Source organism: Bombina bombina, chromosome 1 (assembly GCF_027579735.1).
Source record: "Bombina bombina isolate aBomBom1 chromosome 1, aBomBom1.pri, whole genome shotgun sequence".
Taxonomy (NCBI): Eukaryota; Metazoa; Chordata; class Amphibia; order Anura; family Bombinatoridae; genus Bombina; species Bombina bombina.
Genome location: NC_069499.1, coordinates 569,368,863 through 569,383,614, shown reverse-complemented (window position 1 = coordinate 569,383,614; position 14,752 = coordinate 569,368,863). Strand labels below are relative to the sequence as shown.

General features: G+C 36.2%; 1 protein-coding gene across 1 annotated transcript in view; it reads right to left on the bottom strand.

Moving 5' to 3' along the window:
- The window catches only part of CPS1 (carbamoyl-phosphate synthase 1), a 187,044-nt gene that overhangs the window by 64,878 nt on the left and 107,414 nt on the right, over window positions 1–14,752 (bottom strand). The window contains exons 23-27 of the mRNA XM_053698785.1: window positions 14,620–14,685; window positions 12,636–12,699; window positions 10,610–10,791; window positions 6,804–6,998; window positions 6,205–6,272 (exon numbers count right to left, since the gene is read on the bottom strand). Of these exons, the coding sequence (XP_053554760.1) occupies window positions 6,205–6,272; window positions 6,804–6,998; window positions 10,610–10,791; window positions 12,636–12,699; window positions 14,620–14,685 (575 nt within the window). The remainder of the gene's footprint in view (window positions 1–6,204; window positions 6,273–6,803; window positions 6,999–10,609; window positions 10,792–12,635; window positions 12,700–14,619; window positions 14,686–14,752) is intronic.

Genomic DNA, 14,752 nt, shown 5'->3' with positions numbered 1-14,752 from the left:
CGCTTGCTGATTGGTGGCTGCTTTTAGGTGCTGCAACAAAGATGGGCTGGCTCATAAGCTTACATTCCTGCTTTTTAAAATAAAGATACCAAGAGAACAAATAAAAATTGATAATAGGAGTAAATTAGAAAGTTGCTTAAAATTGCACTCTCTATCTGAATCATGAAAGAAAAAAATTGGGTTCAGTATTCCTTTAATAACAAAGGGGATCATTTTGGGACAGATAGTGCTTATTATTTTAGCTTTTTTATTTGTATAACTATTTTGATAAACCTTTACAGTAAAATAACGTTTATTAATTTAATAAGAGATAAGATCAGAACTTGAACTGAACATATCACCATATCCCAAAGATGAGCCCTACTTTGCTAACAGAGAGCACTTTCCCTTTGATGTTGAGATTCGATTTTAAACATAATTATTTAGTCAAAACAGTATTCAGTGGCCTACATTTTATACAAATTGAGTGGAAAAGAGACTCAAAGAGAGTTGCATTTGCCAAAATCATAACTACGGTTCTTCTCATGGTTCAGTTAAATCTCTTCTTAGGATGACAAGAGGAAAGACCAAAGTATATCTCCCATTTTGTCTCCAATTAACAGTGATGAGCGCGCCAGGGTCTCACCTATAAACACACATCTTGCCAGGAGATGCAAATTTTATTGGTAAAACCCAGGACCAGTTCAAACTAACCTCTGTATAGAAGTTAACCTCAGTCTTACAACTGAAGGTTAAATTTAATTTGCCTTTAATTGCTTAGATTTGTATTAAACTTGTTTCCTAAAATAAAGTATCTATTTTAATCTGAGCCACTATCTTAGAAGTAAATTGACTTGTCATTCTCTCAACAATATGTAGCCTAACAAATTCTCTAGAGAATTTTAATAATAAAAACAATTGGTATACATAATATGGAGATGGATTTTAAATAGTAACTATTTTTTTTTTTTTAAACTTTCATATATCAAACTTTTTTAGAAGTTTTAGAGATACTAGGTCTATGACCTATTTGATTGATAAGATCCCTTAGATCTCTCCATACTAAGGCCTAGATTTAGAGTTTGGCGGTAGCTGTGAAAACCAGCGTTAGAGGCTCCTAACGCTGGTTTTAGGCTACCGCCGGTATTTGGAGTCACTCAAAAAAGGGTCTAACGCTCACTTTTCAGCCGCAACTTTTCCATACCGCAGATCCCCTTACGTCAATTGCGTATCCTATCTTTTCAATGGGATCTTCCTAACGCCGGTATTTAGAGTCGTTTCTGAAGTGAGCGTTAGAGCTCTAACGACAAAACTCCAGCCGCAGAAAAAAAGCAGGAGTTAAGAGCTTTCTGGGCTAACGCCAGTTCATAAAGCTCTTAACTACTGTACCCTAAAGTACACTAACACCCATAAACTACCTATGTACCCCTAAACTGAGGTCCCCCCACATCGCCGCAACTCGAAGAATTTTTTTTAACCCCTAATCTGCCGACCGCCACCTACGTTATACTTATGTACCCCTAATCTGCTGCCCCTAACACCGCCGACCCCTATATTATATTTATTAACCCCTAATCTGCCCCCCTCAACGTCGCCGACACCTGCCTACACTTATTAACCCCTAATCTGCCGAGCGGACCTGAGCGCTACTATAATAAAATTATTAACCCCTAATCCGCCTCACTAACCCTATCATAAATAGTATTAACCCCTAATCTGCCCTCCCTAACATCGCCGACACCTAACTTCAATTATTAACCCCTAATCTGACGACCGGAGCTCATCGCTACTATAATAAATGGATTAACCCCTAAAGCTAAATCTAACCCTAACACTAACACCCCCCTAACTTAAATATAATTTTAATCTAACGAAATTAATTAACTCTTATTAAATAAATTATTCCTATTTAAAGCTAAATACTTACCTGTAAAATAAATCCTAATATAGCTACAATATAAATTATAATTATATTGTAGCTATTTTAGGATTAATATTTATTTTACAGGCAACTTGGTAATTATTTTAACCAGGTACAATAGCTATTAAATAGTTAAGAACTATTTAATAGTTACCTAGTTAAAATAATTACAAAATTACCTGTAAAATAAATCCTAACCTAAGTTATAATTAAACCTAACACTACCCTATCAATAAATTAATTAAATAAAATACCTACAATTACCTACAATTAACCTAACACTACACTATCAATAAATAAATTAAATACAATTGCTACAAATAACTACAATTACATAAACTAACTAAAGTACAAAAAATAAAAAAGAACTAAGTTACAAAAAATAAAAAAATATTTACAAACATAAGAAAAATATTACAACAATTTTAAACTAATTACACCTACTCTAAGCCCCCTAATAAAATAACAAAGACCCCCAAAATAAAAAAAATGCCCTACCCTATTCTAAATTAATAGAGTTAAAAGCTCTTTTACCTTACCAGCCCTGAACAGGGCCCTTTGCGGGGCATGCCCCAAGAAAATCAGCTCTTTTGCCTGTAAAAAAAAACATACAATACCCCCCCCCAACATTACAACCCACCACCCACATACCCCTAATCTAACCCAAACCCCCCTTAAATAAACCTAACACTAAGCCTCTGAAGATCTACCTACCTTGTCTTCACCTCAACAGGTATCACCGATCCGTCCTGGCATCCGGTGCTGAAGAGGTCCAGAAGAGGCTCCAAAGTCTTCCTCCTATCCGGCAAGAAGAGGACATCCGGACCGGCAAACATCTTCTCCAAGCGGCATCTTCGATCTTCTTCCATCCGGTGCGGAGCGGGTCCATCTTGAATCAGCCGACGCGGATCCATCCTCTTCTTCCGGCATCTCCCGACGAATGACGGTTCCTTTAAGGGACGTCATCCAAGATGGCGTCCCTCGAATTCCGATTGGCTGATAGGATTCTATCAGCCAATCGGAATTAAGGTAGGAATATTCTGATTGGCTGATGGAATCAGCCAATCAGAATCAAGTTCAATCCTATTGGCTGATCCAATCAGCCAATCAGATTGAGCTCGCATTCTATTGGCTGTTCCGATCAGCCAATAGAATGCGAGCTCAATCTGATTGGCTGATTGGATCAGCCAATAGGATTGAACATGATTCTGATTGGCTGATTCCATCAGCCAATCAGAATATTCCTACCTTAATTCCGATTGGCTGATAGAATCCTATCAGCCAATCGGAATTCGAGGGACGCCATCTTGGATGACGTCCCTTAAAGGAACCGTCATTCGTCGGGAGACGCCGGAAGAAGAGGATGGATCCGCGTCGGCTGATTCAAGATGGACCCTCTCCGCACCAGATGGAAGAAGATCGAAGATGCCGCTTGGAGAAGATGTTTTCCGGTCCGGATGTCCTCTTCTTGCCGGATAGGAGGAAGACTTTGGAGCCTCTTCTGGACCTCTTCAGCACCGGATGCCAGGAAGGATCGGTGATACCTGTTGAGGTGAAGACAAGGTAGGAAGATCTTCAGGGGCTTAGTGTTAGGTTTATTTAAGGGGGGTTTGGGTTAGATTAGGGGTATGTGGGTGGTGGGTTGTAATGTTGGGGGGGGGTATTGTATGTTTTTTTTTACAGGCAAAAGAGCTGATTTTCTTGGGGCATGCCCCGCAAAGGGCCCTGTTCAGGGCTGGTAAGGTAAAAGAGCTTTTAACTCTATTAATTTAGAATAGGGTAGGGCATTTTTTTATTTTGGGGGTCTTTGTTATTTTATTAGGGGGCTTAGAGTAGGTGTAATTAGTTTAAAATTGTTGTAATATTTTTCTTATGTTTGTAAATATTTTTTTATTTTTTGTAACTTAGTTCTTTTTTATTTTTTGTACTTTAGTTAGTTTATGTAATTGTAGTTATTTGTAGCAATTGTATTTAATTTATTTATTGATAGTGTAGTGTTAGGTTAATTGTAGGTAATTGTAGGTATTTTATTTAATTAATTTATTGATAGGGTAGTGTTAGGTTTAATTATAACTTAGGTTAGGATTTATTTTACAGGTAATTTTGTAATTATTTTAACTAGGTAACTATTAAATAGTTCTTAACTATTTAATAGCTATTGTACCTGGTTAAAATAATTACCAAGTTGCCTGTAAAATAAATATTAATCCTAAAATAGCTACAATATAATTATAATTTATATTGTAGCTATATTAGGATTTATTTTACAGGTAAGTATTTAGCTTTAAATAGGAATAATTTATTTAATAAGAGTTAATTAATTTCGTTAGATTTAAATTATATTTAAGTTAGGGGGGTGTTAGTGTTAGGGTTAGACTTAGCTTTAGTGGTTAATACATTTATTAGAATAGCGGTGAGCTCCAGTCGGCAGATTAGGGGTTAATAATTGAAGTTAGGTGTCGGCGATGTTAGGGAGGGCAGATTAGGGGTTAATACTATTTATGATAGGGTTAGTGAGGCGGATTAGGGGTTAATAACTTTATTATAGTAGCGCTCAGGTCCGCTCGGCAGATTAGGGGTTAATAAGTGTAGGCAGGTGTCGGCGACGTTGTGGGGGGCAGGTTAGGGGTTAATAAATATAATATTGGGGTCGGCGGTGTTAGGGGCAGCAGATTAGGGGTACATAGGGATAATGTAAGTTGTGGCGGTTTGCGGAGCGGAAGATTAGGGGTTAATAATATAATGCAGGGGTCAGCGATAGCGGGGGCGGCAGATTAGGGGTTAATAAGTGTAAGGTTAGGGGTGTTTAGACTCGGGGTACATGTTAGAGTGTTAGGTGCAGACGTAGGAAGTGTTTCCCCATAGGAAACAATGGGGCTGCGTTAGGAGCTGAACGCTGCTTTTTTGCAGGTGTTAGGTTTTTTTTCAGCTCAAACAGCCCCATTGTTTCCTATGGGGGAATCGTGCACGAGCACGTTTTTGAGGCTGGCCGCGTCCGTAAGCAACTCTGGTATCGAGAGTTGCATTTGCGGTAAAAATGCTCTACGCTCCTTTTTTGGAGCCTAACGCAGCATTTTTTTGAACTCTCGATACCAGAGTTAATTTTATGGTGCGGCCAGAAAAAAGCCAGCGTAGCGTTAACAGCCCATCTACCGCCAAACTCCAAATCTAGGCCTTACTCCTTAGAGGTGGCAAAAGGTTAGGAAAGCAGCGGTCTGATTACCGCTGCTTGTTAAATACGGTGTGCAGTTTCTCTTGTGAGAACCTGTAGTCATAAGGGGACGTAAGGCTTTCGAAGCCTTTGATAAATTGACCCCATAGTATTCAATTTAATCTCTGTCTTATTCAGCCTATAAATTTAAAGGGACAGTCTACAATAGAATTTTTATTGTTTTAAAATATATATAATCACTTTATTACCCTTTCCTCAGCTTTGCATAACCAACACAGTTATATTAAAGGGACACTGAGCCCAATATTTTTCTTTTGTGATTCAGAGAGAGCATGCAATTTTAAGAAACTTTGTAATTTACTCCTATTATCAATTTTTCTTCGTTTTCTTGCTATCTTTATTTGAAAAAGAAGGCATCTAAGCTTTTTTTTTTTGCTTCAGTACTCTGGACAGCACTTTTTTATTGGTGGATGAATTTATCCTCCAATCAGCAAGAACAACCCAGGTTGTTCACCAAAAATGGGCCGGCATCTAAACTTACATTCTTGCATTTCAAATAAAGATACCAAGAGAATGAAAACATTTTGATAATAGGAGTAAATTAGAAAGTTGCTTAAAATTGCATGGTCTATCTGAATCACAAAAGAAAAAATGTGGGTTCAGTGTCCCTTTAATATACTTTTTACCTCTGTGTTTACTTTGTATCTCATCATCTTCTGACAGCCCCCTGATCACATGACTTTTTATTTATTATATATTGACTTGCATTTAGTACTGTGTTGTGCTAACTCTTAAATAACTCCTCGGCATGAACACAATGTTATCTATATTGACCACAATAACAGCATTTTCCTGCTGTGAAAAGCAAATAAAAAAAACATGCGATAAGAGGCTGTCTGTAGTGGCCTAGAAACAAGCAGAAATTTAGAGGTTTAAATGTTATAAAGTATATTAATATATCAATGTTGGTTGTGCAAAGCTAGGGAATGGGTAGTTAAGCCATTATCTATCTTTTTAAACAATAAGAATTTTAGTGTAGATTGTCCCTTTAACAAACTACATAGTGGCTAGTGAGAAGTGAGATAAATGGCTTCCTCTCACACATTTCTGATCATCAATAGATATGAATTACCTCAGTACATACGAAGGACGGAGCAAGCATGGATAGCCAACACTCTTTGTAAACTGCAACCCATCATCCTGTGTAAAGGTAACAAAAAAATTATTACATGGACCAATTAAAACATTTTGGATGCTTGATGTCCACTAGATAAAATAATTAGCAAACTGAGATTTAGCTCAAAATGTTTTATTGCTACAGACAGAGATGTATTTTATTTCACATAAATATCTCCTTGTGAATTATTATTTGTGTTAACTATTTCATAAAAAGTTGGCAAATTTGATACTGATTTCTGTATTTATTGTATAGAAGACCACAGCATTTAATGAGATCTATCACATGGATGAGATCTTCAACCATTTGCTGAGTAAATTGATAAATTACTAAGCTCATGAGTCCACCTGTCTGGTTGATCAATTAATGTAAAGTGGCTTACAGTTAATAATGACTCAAGGACAGGGCGATCTCAGACTAATGTCATAGAACTGGGTGATGTATTGGCATTCATAAGATTACTAAAATTATATTAATAATGATAATAAGTGTTGTGATTATATTTTAGCAATAATAATAAAAAATTATTATTGTATTTTAAAAAGCTGCCTTACCAGAGAATTCACTGCCTTCCAGGGTGCTTGGGCAATCTGGAGCTCATCAAGGACAGCAGAGAAAACGGATCTGTCCTCCGCTCTATCGATCTGCAGAGGACTGGTGCCCATAATCTTCACTCCATTCTTATGAAGTGGCACAGCCAAGTTGTTAGGGATCTGGCCACCCACAGAGATGATGCAGCCATCACATTGCTGGATAAAGAAGAATCAGCAGCTAATTAGGACCTATTTTATTAGTCTTTGTTATTTTATACTCGTACGTAATAGGTAATAAAGGACCTCACTCCACCAACACTATTCAATAATTATGTTCTTTGATGCTTTTTGTATCTCACCTAAATGTTTTTTGTTTTTTTAAAGTGTATATATGTGTTTAATAGTTTTATTTTAATGTGCAAACATTTTTAACCCCTCATGTTTACTTCAGGTCTCAAGTGCTACATATTCTAGCACTGTTTCAACTTTCGCTCAAAAGCAAAATATAACTTTCAACTTGTAATACCAGCGCAAATTAGCTAGGTTGCGATATTAATTGGAAGTATAGGTTGCACGTAAGTGAAGTCGGACGCTCTAGCCCTTCCGCTTTACCATGGGCTTGTAATATCAAAGTTGTGCGCTAATGGTAGCGCGGTCCAGTTATATTGGTTATTGTGTGCGCTATTATAACTGCAACACTTGTAATCTGGCCCATAGTTTTCTTCAAGCAATAGTGCAATTATCAAATGCTATAGCAAATTTTACTTTCACAACCTAACTGTGATGTATGTTCTATAAATTCACTGCCCTTTAATATCCTACCCAAAACATGTTTCTAAACAAAATAAGGCAGCCCTTACTGCATATCCTTCACTCCCTTTATATCATCATTTTATTGTCTGGCATCTTCCTCTGCTTGCCAAGAAATCAATTAAATAGATCATTGTTCCATTGTTTCACATTATTTAAATGTTTTTTCCCCATTGTATAATACCATATAAAAGAATTTGTTCAATAACTGTACTTTCTTTGGCAACAAACCCAGTTCCCAGTTTACGTTACATATATTCTCAATTTTCATCTTGTTTCCCTTTTTTATATTAAAGAACTTTTTGGGGGGGTTTTGTCATTTTTTTTTATTTTCAGTCTTAGCTATTTTAATAGAATTCTCTGAGCTTTGATAACAGAGCTTTCTGCTAGTCACAATGTAAAATGACAACAGATTACAGTTCTATTATAATCTTTTGTAACAGTCTATGGATGTACAGAATATAATATAATTGTAGATAAAACCCAATTGGCCTACTAATATGCTATTTCCTATTACACTAGATCTTCCATTAGATTTTACATTTAGTATAACCTTTCTTTAGTGTGCAAAGGTTCCCAAATTCCATTGCAAATGTAGGATGGTCAGAGTGAGGGAGATTATTAACTAAAAATATATTTTTTTTAGTACATAATCAATACAACAAAATGGTTTATTTTAATTACATTTAAATGTTCTCTATATTAAAGGGACATTAACCCCGTGATTGTTCTTTCATGATTCAGATAGAACATGCAATTTTAAATACATTTCAAGTTTATTTCCATTATCTAATTTATTTTGTGTTTTTTTTGTATCCTTTGTTGAAAAGTATACCTAGGTAGGCTCAGAACCTGCTGATGGGTAACTGGACATTGTCGTTGGCTTTCTGCTAGCTCCCAATAGTGCATTATTTCTCCTTAAACAAAGGATATCAATAGAATGAAGCAAATTAGATAATAGAATAATTTGGAAAGTTGTTTAAAATTGCATGCTCTATCTAAATCATAAAAGAATTGTTTTGGGTTTCATGTCCCTTTAAGGGCTATATCACTAACAGAGAAGAAACACCTTAGTGATATTGTGCACTCAAGCTTAAAGGGACATGAAACCCACCTTTTTTCTTTCATGATTCTTTCAAGAGAATGCAATTTTAAACATCTTTCTAATTTACTTCTATTATCTAATTTGTTTTATTCTCTTGATATTCTATGATGAAAAGCATATCTAGATATGCTCAGTAACTGCTGATTGGTTGCTGCATATAAAAGCCTCATGTAATTGGCTCACCCATATGCATTGCTTTTTCTTCAAATAAGGATATCTAAAAAATGAAGCAAAATAAATAATAGAAGTAAATAGTAATGTTGTATAAATTTGTATGTTCTATCTGAATCATGAAAGAAATATTTTGGGTTTAGTGGCCCTTTAATCAATAAAGTTTCTATTTTTTGCTCATACCGCAAGTCCAAAGTTATTTTTCATCTCTCGAGCAATAGTCTAGTTTAGGGGAATTAATGTTAGCACTTTGGCATATTTAAAGAGACAGTAAACTACTGTATATGCCATGAACATTTTGGGGTGTAAATGAGCCAATAGCACAGTGTAAATACATCCAAGAATTTTTACTAACACATTTATAAGGACATCTGTTCAAAACATTGTTCCTGGCTTAAAGGGACATCAAATTGCTCTGCACAACTACAAAATAATAGTGACTACTCACTATGTTCCCGCAGCTCTTTTCAAATCAGTTTTCCTGTTTTAACAGCGTAAAGGTGCCAGATACTAAAGCTCTGCCTCTTTTTATGGGCAAAGCCATCTTGGAGCTCAAGTATTGTCACAGAAGCTGTGTTTATTTCTATATCAATGAGGTTGTCAACTTTTTAACAACTGTATAAAATGCTTCAGGTTACGTTCTTGATACAAAGCAGGAGATGTACATTTTTGCTGTGGCTGTATTGCTCTATATTATTGTTGAATACATTTTAAATATATTTTGTGCAACTGTAAAACTATTTAAAGAACGCAAAAATGTATATGTACATTATGTATCATGCACGCTAATTCCAAGCAAATGATTTAGCTGTAAAAAAGTGGACAATATTACTGATCTGTGAGTGTTCACTACCTCTGTCACAGGCTATGAGAATACCTGAGTTTCAAGATGGCAGTGCTCAGTATGAAGAGGCAAAACTTCAGTATCTGGTATCTTTACACTATTAAAACAGGAAAACTGATTTGAAAAGAGCTGCAGGAATAGATAGAAATTCAATAACATAGTGAGTAGTTACTATTATTTTGTAGTTGTGCACAGCAGTTTAATGTCCCTTTAAACCGCTCTGCTCACTATCTCCTTCTCTCCTCCTCTCTTGTTACCTCCTCACTTTCCCGTTTATAGGACTTCTCAGACTGGCTCCCATCTTGTGGAACTCTCTGCCTCGCTCCACAAGACTCTCCCCTAGTTTTAAAAGCTTCAAGCACTCCCTAAAGACTCTACTATTCAGGGATGCCTACAACCTACACTAACCTTTCCTAATACCAGTTCCTCTCATCCATTGATATCCGCCATGAACCCCCTTAGAATGTAAGCCTAAGAGCCCAACTGCTTGCAGATCACCTTCACAAGAGCTGAATACGACAGTGTGACTCTAGGCAGGACCATCTACCCATTTGATCCCTATAATTGCTACCTTGTATACCGTCTATGTTTATAGCGCTGCGGAATCTGTTGGCACTCTACAAATAACCGATAATAATAATAATCAAATAGCAATGCTTTATTTTATACTATATACGCCCCTTTAACTCTTTCCTCACTACACATAACAAGCACTCAAATAAGCTTACCCTGCTTTCCAGAGTAAACCGTTTATCTCAAACATAGCTTTTAAAGTACATAGCCACATTTTTTTAAAGAAACCCTATCTGTGGTTGGTTTTACAGGCCCACTAAACATTGAATCTTTCCTGCAATACCCACCTTCATCTTTGACTCTAATCAGGATATTTTCACTTACCTCTTGTTGGAATATATCTAAAATTCTCTCCTGTGAGAGCTCTTCAAAGTACAGTTTGTCACACTCATCGAAGTCTGTGCTGACTGTCTCTGGATTGCAGTTCACGACTACAGTTCTCTTGCCAAGCTGGCGCAATGTACGGATGCTGGAGACTGCACACCAGTCAAACTCAACACTACTGCCTGTTTAAAAAAATAATTCATTAAAAAGTGTCAGAGAAGAAGTGGACTTAACATGAATTTTTAAAGTCAGTCACTGTACTAGTGCCGATTGTCACCTTGAATACCAATACTTGTTCTGCACCAGTGATACAATGTATCTACCCAGCTGATCACACATCCTGTTCCCACCCTGCTGGTCATACTCATCTACTGCCTGCTTTGCTGGTCCTATTCATTGTATATCTGCTCTGCTTGACATACTCAGTATGTACCTACCCTGCTGACCATATTCAACTTCTACTTGTCCTTCTGACCATACTCATTCTGTACCTGCCCTGTTGGTCATATTCATCCTCTACATGCCCTGTTGACCATACGTAGCCTCTACTTGACTAATGACCATATTTATTCTTTAGCTGTCCAGCTGGTCATACTCATCCTGTACCTGGCCTGCTAGTCATACTCAGGCTCAACCTACCCAATTGTTTATATTCAGTCTATACCCATCCTGCAAACCATACTCAGTATCTTTCTGCCCTGTTAGCTATACTCATCCTGTACCTGACCTACTGGTAATAATCCTGCTTACCATACTCAGCTTATACCTGACCTGCTGGCCATACTCATTCTGTACCTGCCCTGCTGGTCATGCTCAGTCTGTACCTGCCCTGCTGGTCATGCTCAGTCTGAATGTGCCCTGGTGGTCATATTCAGACTGTACTTGTCATGGTGGTCATACTGAAACATCTATCTGCATTGTTGACTATACTCACTATCTACTTGCCCTGCTGGACATACCAAGCCTGTGTCTGCCCTGCTGGTCATACTCATCTTCTACCTGCAATGCTGACCATACTCATCCTGTACCAGCACCGCTGGTCATACTCAGTGCGTCCCTACCCTTTTGGTCATACTCACCCTTAGAGCATGCTGCTAGGCACACCTGACTGTATGTTACCTCTGACTTATTGCACATGAGTATGTTTATATTCCTGCAATAAGGTATATAATAGTTCTATCTAGGCTACCTACTCATTTATGGTTAACTGTCATGGACCTCCGACAAACCCCAGCCTGGCACATTGTAATCTGTCTAATATATTCAGTTATTTTTTTATAGCCATGAACTTCTCTGCATCACATAAAATTAATATATTTAATAATTTATAAGTTACATCAAATATGACAATTAATGTAATCTACATAATGAAGTATACTTAGATGCTGAAAGTACATCTAAAATCATGTAATTTGTACTACATATGACACAATCAAACACTTAATTTCTACTCTTCATCCGCCCCAAATTTAGAATAAATAATTCCAGTTTCAGTTGTGTCGGCAACACAAAAACAATAAAACAAGTGAAACAGCGTTTTTCATTACAAAATTAAAATAATATAAAATATCCCAATGTTGTTGGACATTAAAGGATTTGTTTATGGTGTCTGTTAAAACTCACAACATGCCTTTAAATCTAATGTTATTTCATTTATTTTCTGATGTAACATTTGATTCTCTTATGAAAAGGGTTCTCATGTCATAAAAGAAGTATACACAGAACATTTTGAAACCTTAAAGGCAAAAACAGAGAACTTTACAAACGAACATTGTAGTATATAAATACACTTTTTTCTAATAATCTTGAGAGGTGGAAAAGTGGATTCATGCAAGCTTAACATGAGTGGGTACGACAGACAGGGCCCACTAGAAGGTGAAGAGAAGGAGAAATCAAAATCTTAGCTTGATACTATTTTTAAAGGATTTGCCTGGGTTTTTTCATATTCAGACAAGTATGAACATGTTAAATATTGTCATCAATATAATTTCAATATAGTTTCAAGAGGAAGACAAGTAAAATGTACCTATATGATATGGGCCACAGCCCAGAACCATCATTCCATGATCATCAAATTTAATATCATGTTCCTAAATGTGAGATAAAGAAGATATATTAGTAACAGTGGGAGTGAGTCATAAGAAATGTTCTGAGAATTACAAGAAGCATTGAGAGAAACTGATAAATTTTAATACTTAATAGGTGTGATGATCTAATCCTCGCCAGATCAGACCTAGTTTTTCTCGCAAATTGTCTCAGGGGCTGCCCTAGTGGAATGATCATAAAAAAAAGGGGCAGTCCCTGCGAGTAGCAAGAAGTCTCCTATTGAAAGTAATGGAGCTTGATGGATAGAGACTCTTTGCAATATAGAGCGAAGTTAGCAGGGAGCGGGAGGCGCACTTTCAAAATTAAATCCTGCAGCCAATATAAATTAAATGACACTACTTTCTGTGTATAGCATCTTACATTTGCCTATATTTTCGTATGCATGTGTTTTTCTATTAGGGTATTAAGAATTGAGTGTTTTGAGAAAAGCTGTGCATATTTAATACGATTTATTCCAGTGTAATTTACATACAAATTTTACGTTTTAGGTCAAATATGATTTTGTTACAATTTTTAATGCACCTTAACAATACAATTTTCCCCTGCTTATTTTTGTGTGAATGGTTATTTGTTTTGTATGATGTTTATAATACAAATGTTATTGTGCACTTTTCATACGAAAATACAATATACACCCTTAGCGAGACACACTGTTTTCAGGGTAAAAAGTGGCTTTAGATCATTCCACTAGGGAAGCTGAAGGACTGAGGAGCACTCTTTAATAATCTCACTAGCCCTGAGAGCTTTAGATCATCAGGGGCAATGTGAGGCCATGCTTTATCTTCCCCATTGCATGAAGCAACAACATGAGCAGTGTATTTTTTTACAACGAAAACATTTCTTTTGCATTGGACAGCCATTAAAGACAAGCTAAGATTGTGCTGCATATCGTACAGCTTTTCTTTTTTATTTGTAACAAAATCATGCAATCTCTCCATCAGCAAATTACATGGTGTATTAGAATAGCAGAATTACAATTATAGATTATGTTAACTCATTTTAACACTTTAAATAAATCTCTGCCTAACTCCAATAAAGTTATCTGATATCACTTCTTAGTATTTTACATTTTAGCACATTCACAGTCCCTAACCTACAACCACACAATGTATTTTATTTATCTAGATAAATACAAAACATGGAAATGGATTGCACTCTCAAACCAGACTGGGTACATTTCCCTATGGGCTTTGCACCCAGGCTTATCTGGGGTTAACTGCCTGAGTCCCTGAAAGATTTGCAGCTTTCTATGAGTGCTGTTGAGCACCCAGGGCTGTGAGTTTTGCAGGGTCATAGAATGTGCACCCAGTCCGGTTTGAGAGTTCAGTCTATTTCTGTGTTTTGTGTGTGTGTGTATATATATATATATATATATATATATATATATATATATATATATATACATATACAGTTTATATATATATATATATATATATATATATATATATATATATATACATACATACAGACACACCACACACAAATATACACGGCAGGTTTCCCAGTGCCTTGGAGAGCAAAAACATTTAATAATCCACTAGTCCATGGAAAAGACTGGTGAGTTTGTTTTTCAAATTTCCTTTGTTATGGCCAATTAAAGACATACAGTATATGAATGAACTCATGTACTAATCAAGCAATTACTTTGTAGCATGTTCCATGATGCACTCTGGCCTGTCTACAAGGAAGAGGAATAACCACAATTGAAAGTGATAAATTACAGTTAAAGGATGGCAAAATAAATCATTTATGTTCACTGCACAGTTTTTATTGTGCATAATTAAGCATTCTTTGGGGATTTAACTGTGATTTTAATATTGCACTAAACTATACCTTTTCTTTTTAAAAGCTAAGTACTGTACAATCATTCAATGGTTCCTAAGAAATACTTTTTTGTACTGTACCTGTCCATTGTAGGTGAGGTAGAGATAGTTTGTTATGGCTGGGTATTCAGCAGCTAGTGTATCAATCTGAAAGAGACAAAAATAATTTTAAATATTTGCTTAATGTTACCCAGATTGTTTAGTAGTATCATCA